Below are 7,660 nucleotides of genomic sequence, written 5' to 3'. Positions count from 1 at the left end.
AAATAATTAAAAAACAAGGTAAACAGAAACTGACATGAGAATGTTTATGGATATGAATGTTAGTGCATTCAATTATGTCTTTTCTTGGTTTTGTTTTATAATTTTTTCTGTGTAATATTTGTGCAATACTTGGTTTTTTTCTCTTTTTTTCTGGCTTTGTTGATTTACTTGCATGTTTGTCAGTATTTGGCTTGGAGCACAGCATAATCTCGCGCCAATCTTCTCAAGTAGCGTTCCAGATCTCTCAGTATCACATACCCTTTCAGATGCTGAATCCAGCGGGACGTCTCTGCTGTTGTTGTCTGCTGGGTGTCCACTGATCTTCCCGTAAAAATAAAGCCTTCTGAGGCCAGGGTGGGCTGTGGGAGGCTGAGAGAGGTCCTCTCCATCACTGTAGTAGATTGTGTAGAGAAGTGTGCAGAGCTGCGAGGATTATCTGTCCCTGTTGGGGTCTGGAGTACAGTGGGCCTCTCTGTGGAATGATGCATGCTGGGAAGCGGACCGGAAGATGAAGTTGCGTGCAGGGGATGGAGAAGTGGGGTTTTTGTAGATTCAGTGGTACTCAGACTGTTCAACTGCAGATAGAGAGTGACCGTTAGTAATCTGTATGAATCAGCATAATTTCACCTGTAAAAAGCTGAATTTTCTTGGTAACACTTTACTACTTAGAGCTTAGATCTGCTCTTCAAAGCGTGACTGTAACCCTGGCTTTAGAATATAACATAATTATAGCAATATTGTAATAATATTATTATAACAGCAACATTCCAATGAAATACTGTTATTTAGAAGTCTAAAAGAATTAGAATAAAGAAGTGAAATTTATTTACTCTTTATTTACTAAGAAAATTATCACATAGAGACCACAAGATTGATCAGACAGATATGACTAAGACAGATATGACTAAAACACTAGGCTACATGCCAGTCTTTATTGTTATTCTTAGATATAAATATATCACAACCAGTTTCTATACACCCTAAAAAATCCCCTTGGGATTTTTGAAGATATTCTGGCAAGAGCCCCCTCGTTTTGCAACTAAAAGGGGTCATGATGAGTTGATCATGGGAGTTGTTGTGACATTATGTCTATGAAATCACCAAATTAGCTATTGATGACTGGGAAGTGATTACGCATCTAACAAGTGTGCACTTGTACCTGAGAGCTGACTTGTTTCATTAGGTCTCGCAGATCTATTTGCAGACTAACAAATTTTTGGCGCAAGCTGGACTGGGGCTTCCCTCTTTTGCCTCTTCTTTCCTTCATCGCATCCCTCTCTCTCTCCAGCTGCTGACGCTGAATTTCCAGGTGAGTCCAGAAACTTTGGAGGTTGTTAGAGGCCAAACGCAAACGCTCTGTGTCCTGAATCACCAAACACATACTGTTAAAATATATCCCCGTGCAGTAAAATAACTGACTAATCACAGGATAAAGAAATGATGCGCACCTGCATGTTTAGCCAGGTCTGATAACTGACAGTCACTGCAGGAAGTGAACTCAGCTTCATATCTCTGTATTCGAAGAGCTCGTCACCAAACAGCTGTTGTTTCTGTCAAAACAAAACCGCACGGTGTATATATTTAGATAAAAAGTGGAAAAATGTGACAATACATGTCGTTTTGTCGTTAATATGTTTCGGCATTTTTATTCAAATAGCATTTAGTTTTCTTACATAGCGGGACAGCAGTTGTTGGACGCGCGCCCGAACAGTGCGTGTGAGGCGCAATGAATTGGAGAAGGACAGCGACTTCCTGTGGCCAATAGGAGAAGAGGAGTTTGTGGACACCATACAAACGAGGATGAAGATAAGGGTGCATAGAGGAGACGGACACCACCGAAACATCTGGGAGAATGGAAAATGAAACTGTTAAATCATTTAAAATAGTAGTGGTACATTCTATATTATGCAGATACAATGATGTATAGCTAATAAGATGCACGGTTTATCAGTTTTATTCGCGAACGTTTTTATCGAACAAAACTCACGACAGAGATCAACTAGTAGATTTTCAGTAGTACTTTTCACATAACAATACCGTTAAGGCACTTAAAATCCGATTCGTTGGCTAAACAATAGACCGTACAAATTTGGAATATTATTATTAGGCTACATAATAATAACAAACATAGCGTATATATAGTTAGTTATGTTGTAAATGAGAGGTAGTAAGAAAGTTCAAATAATATCGTCTCTTACCTCTGTTTGATAATTAGGTCTGATTGCTCAGTCGACAGCAGTGATTTGAGATGATAATGCACTTGAGATATCACCTTATATTCGCTTCTTCTTCTTCTTCTTCTTCTTCTTATTGTTTCGGTTTCGCTCTCGCTCTTTTGGGAATGCCAGTGTTTGTTCTCCTTTTTTAACTCGCAATTCCAAGAAGTAGGCTATATAGTCTTTAAGATTGTAATATAATTTGATATTTTCATGTATAGGCTGTATAGTTCTAACTTTTTATTTCTTTATACATATATATATATATATATATATATATATATATATATATATATATATGTGTGTGTGTGTGTGTGTGTGTGTGTGTGTTCAGAGATAACGTCTACTTCTATACGAAAGAAATTTACCTAGCTAAACAAATAAAAATAGAGACACTACAAAAATAACTAAATAAAAAAGTGATTGCTGTATAAAAGAGCAAGGACACAACAAAATCTTAAAAGAGACTAAATATATTCTAAATTAGGATGTATAGATGAAATTGATCGAATGTGAACAAGCCAATAAAATGCGAGCCTCATTTCAAAACATCAGTTTAAAGATATTCAATATTACTTCTGTATATTTAAAAACAAACAGTAACCTCTCAGAATAGAACTGTATACCTCATAGTATATCAGGGAGTGCTTTCAAGCATGTAGCAGATTTCTTTTTTTTCTTTTTTCTTTTTTTGGTCAACGTTAAAATAAAGTATACGTAAATGATACAAGTATAATAAAGTTGCATTACATTGTACAACCGATGAAGACATGGAAACTCACACGACAGTCCCTATGGGGAAGCCCTCCCACGCTTCCTTGCCTGATCTAGTCTCTGTCTCTCTCTGACGTTGTCTTACTCAACAGCTGATTTCTACAAGAAAATGAAATTTCTGTTTTGCCCCATGACCAGCTGTGCTGTAAATTCACAAAAAGTACCTTTTTAAATAAGGAGACCACAATATCTGTAATCTAAACATCTGTATTAATAACACAGACAAACCATAGTTTCACTTGCTCTAGAACTAATGCATTGCACCCTTATCCTGTCCATTTATTTGCATTTAGCATATCTTTTATATCATTTGGGCCTCCATGGATCAGATATGTTAGTTCAGAACATCCCATAGATACACGGTCAAATTGGGAATTTGGAACAGCATTTTTTAACTGTTCATGAAACCATTCCTGCACAATTTCTGCAGTGTGATAGGGTGCATTATCGTGTGTGTAGAGGCCACTGCCATCAGAGAACACCTTTCCCGTGAATGGATGGAGGTGGTAGATAGGTGGTAAGTGTCAAAGTAATATCCACATGAATGCAAGAACCTATGTAGCACAGCAGAATGCCCATGACCCAGGCACAAGTTCACAGCTTGTTTTATAGTTGGTATTAATCACTGCATACCAGGAACGGGAAGACTTTATGTTTTGGAGATTCTTCTACTCTTCTTCTACTTCTACTGTCGTAGAGAGCCCTTTTTCGAGTCACTCAGGTCTTTTTGCATGCCCATTTTTCTTGCTTCCAACACATGCAAATTCAAGAGGGGTTGCTGCATAATATATTCCATCCCCTGACAGGTGCCATTGTAACAATATAATCCATGATATTCAAGTCACCTGTCTGTGGTTTTCATGTTGTGGGTGATCTATAGCTGAACAAACTAGAATTTTCTTCTTTAACGTTTTTCTGCAGTTCCTACTGCTTGTCTTTTTATTATTAATATTATAAAAACATTTTTTTACAGTTATTCAAAACATTTATGACTTGCGAGTCAAAAACAGCAGGTAGACATGATAGATGGAATTCAGTCCTAGCATGTGGCTTTGAGCAACAACTAAAATATATTTAACATTAAAAAACAACAGTTTTCAAAAGAAATCCTCTGGATTGTTCTTGTACATTCCCAGTGTTTATTGAATTTACTTTCTTTCAGTCTGTCTAACCTGGGATATCCGAATACTACAAAACATTTTTTTTTTTCGCTGTCTCTTCTTTTTGAGGGAATATCCATTCTAATGACACTGGCGATCTCATGTGCTGTGAAGACATGAAGATTTAGACATGCATCACAGTGTCACTGGATTTTGAGGTAATCATATGACCATTGTTTAACAGAAGATGCAATACATTCAGACCACAACTACTATGTAAGTTGACATGTATAGTTTACAGTGAGCAAAAATGGTGAGGTTTATTTGGTGATGCAAAACCGCAGTTGCACCACATGAGCATCTCACTTCATGTTTTTCATGCCAGAAGTTTTGAGTTGAGCAACACTTCCTTTCTCTGTTGCTCTCTCTCTCTCTCTCTCTCTCTCTCTCTCCGTCACTCTTTTCTCTCACTCTCTCTCAAGTGATGTTAATCGTCAGAGATAAAAATATCTTATTTAGGAACATACATAAGTATGTTCACATAATTATAGAGTAGAGCCAAAGTATGTTACCTATTTAATTTAAAATACAATTAGATATATTATATACATTATATAATCAGCATAAACAAAAAATGGATACTTCAAATTGAAAATATAGATTATTTTTAAGAACGTCTTACTATTTGGTTTGTCTCCCTTTCATATTATTCCTCTAGAGCTGCATGCCCTCATGAAAAAAGAAGGGTAGTTGCAGGTTATATAATATTAATTAAATAAAAGGTCCCTTAAGTGTACATTAATAGCGTCCACTTTTTAAAAAATTGCATTTTGTAATAATGTAAAAACAGACTTTTCATATTAGAGTATTTCACAAGGCTTTAAAAAGTAGTTATTTTGATAGTACTTGATTATAAATTGAATTGTGTTATTTGATATTACATTGAAATGTAATATTATGTGCACAAAATCTTTCTGAAATTCTGAAATTACATAAAAATATGTCTCTTTAGTTAACTAACTGCATTTGATAGTTTGCTCTCTACATTCATTTAATTGTAAATAACATGTAAGTGTCGGAAATTATTACGTTCAATTCAGGTGAAATGGTAAATTTTGTATACAACTTGATGATCATGTAATCCTGCATTATTTTAGATGATTCAAATACTATTTTGAGTATTTGAAAAGCAGTTCACATGATCAATGTTGCAAAAAAAAAAAAAATCCAGATTTGCTACATTTTGTGTTCCAGATTTGTATATGGTTTCAGACTTTTGGAACCCAATGCATAGAAGTAGTGGGTGATTTTCTTAGTTTGGCCATATGCATGTGCATCAAGGAAGTAACAAACCCCCGTCATGACTCTTCCTGGTAATCCCTTGAGTGATCCTATGTGTCAACTGGAGGGAGAAAAAACGAGAAGTAGGGTGAAAACCACATGGTGGAGGCGGAGCAGTGGTCTATAGTTTGTCATTTCTTGTTGTTTCGCGGTGACCCGTAGGAGGGGGTAATTCGCAACTGACAGACACCCACACAGATTTCACTGGGGGTCACAATGTCCTTGGAGGTTTGTATATGAATCAAATGATTTTGTATACATGAATACATCATGATGTAACATACCATATATATTTACACATAATATATTTTATATGTATATGTATTTTAATGCAGGCAAACCCTTGCATTTGCATAGCATGCTACAATGTAAACAAAATGTGTCATAAATACTCATAAATACACTTTTGATATTAACTTCCCTCCTGATATTGTTCCAGTAGTTCTTCCTCTTTTCTATTTTTCCAGCAGTGTCTCTATTTCCGGTTGCTGTGATTCTCAGTCGTGACTCATCCAATACTGTATATTAATTTTCCTTATGACACACCAGTTTTGTTACATTTCTCAGCTAAAACTGATCACACTTCTCTCTCTCTCTCTCTAATGTTTTTCTCCCCTTTTTTCTTTCTCAACTTCCCTTTTCCTTATCCTCAGATGTTTAAACAGCATTTTTTGTTGAGTTTGGGTTATTATCATAACATATGCACATAACATTATGTCTGATTTTATATCTGTTATCACAATTTCTCCTTATCGGAACATGAACTAAAAAGACACAGGGATAAGAGAGTCAGAACAACTCTGTTATCAGTGCAGATCCTAGACTTCTGTGGGCTGGGGTATGAGTAGTCTCGCATAGCCAGACCTTCAGGCTTCAGGCTGAAGGTCTGGAATTCATGGCAGCTTTCATTAGCCAAGGCCCACCCATGAGGCCGTTTGACCAACATATCCAACAACCAATCACAGTTCGTTTCGTTCATCGTCACGCTTCGAGGCGTGGAAATGTCGCCACAATAACAGACTGGTGTGTAAAACTCTTTTAAAGATTCTATGCCACGAGCTTTTGAAAATCCAGCGTTTAGTTGATCCTGATAAGCTCTGTTCGTCACAGTTGTAAACATGACGGCTTTATAATTTTTTGAGGGGGTTTGGTGCCATGGTATCTTTGTTTCCAGATGAAACGTTAAAGAACGCGACACAAACGCGTCAAATCCCGTTGAATTCAACCTGTCTGATAAGTTTCCACTTTTGTGTCCCATATCAGAATCAGCTTTTTCCGCCAAAGGAATTTGTTGTGTTTTTTAAGAAGCTCTTGGTAAAGACATGCATACATATATAAATATATACATACATATCTGACATTAGAACAGAAACATTTAAATAAGACTTAACAATAATTAATAATGTGTATGAATCTGGAACAGAAGATTTATGGACAGATTTGTTTTGCTTGAGGGGTTGAGAGGGGTCTTTCAGGATCTTAGCTGCCCGTTTCTTCACTTTTGAGATGGAGAAGTCCCGAAGATTGGGCAGGTGGACACATATGATCATTTCTGCTGTCCTAACAGTCCGCTCCAGTCTTCTTATATCTGATTTGCTGGCTGACCCAAACCAGACAGTTATAGAGGAGCAAAGAACCCACTCAATAAGAGTAAAACTGGGTCATATGCGGCTGTGGCAGGTTGAACGTTTTCAGCTGATAAAGGAAGTACAACCTCTGCTGAGCCTTTTTCACAATGGAGTCACTGTGATCATCCTACTTCAGGTCCTGAGAGATGGTGGTTCCCAGGAACCTGAATGACTCCACTGCAGGAACAGTGCTGTTCATGATGGTGAGTGGGGGGAGAGCAGGGGCTATCTCCTGAAGTCTACTATCATCTCTTTAGTTTTGAGCGTGTTCAGCTTCAGGTTGTTGTGACTGCACCAGACAACCAGCTGCTCAACCTATTGTCCGTAAGCAGACTCATCACTGTCCTAAATGAGGCCGATAACTGTAGTGTCTTCAGTAGTTTGACAGAGGGGTCTTTAGAGGTGCAGTCATTTGTGTAGAGAGAGAATAGCAGTGAGGAGAGAACTGTTCACTGTTGATGCGGGTTGTTTTTCATGTCCTTGGGTTAAAGCGACCCCGGTAACATGCAATATAACCCCTGTAGTGCGAATTTTATCAGGGGAACCCTTCCAAAAACGTGTATTTTACCCCCTGTAACACGATTTTTAATGGGGAGCCCCT

The 7,660-nt window shown here is 37.3% G+C and overlaps 1 protein-coding gene across 1 annotated transcript; it reads right to left on the bottom strand.

Annotated features, from left to right (window-relative positions):
• Positions 1-89: 89 nt before the first annotated feature.
• Positions 90-2,318, bottom strand: LOC127958140 (uncharacterized). Its single transcript, XM_052556939.1, has 5 exons — positions 2,199-2,318; positions 1,674-1,844; positions 1,449-1,550; positions 1,160-1,363; positions 90-575 (listed from the first exon to the last, which is right to left on the bottom strand). Exons 2-5 carry the CDS (start codon positions 1,842-1,844, stop codon positions 180-182), a joined length of 873 nt encoding a protein of 290 aa, XP_052412899.1. The 5' UTR covers positions 2,199-2,318; the 3' UTR covers positions 90-179.
• Positions 2,319-7,660: the final 5,342 nt, after the last annotated feature.

Source organism: Carassius gibelio, chromosome B5 (assembly GCF_023724105.1).
Source record: "Carassius gibelio isolate Cgi1373 ecotype wild population from Czech Republic chromosome B5, carGib1.2-hapl.c, whole genome shotgun sequence".
In the NCBI taxonomy this organism is placed as follows: domain Eukaryota; kingdom Metazoa; phylum Chordata; class Actinopteri; order Cypriniformes; family Cyprinidae; genus Carassius; species Carassius gibelio.
This window is presented reverse-complemented; position numbering and strand designations above follow the sequence as displayed.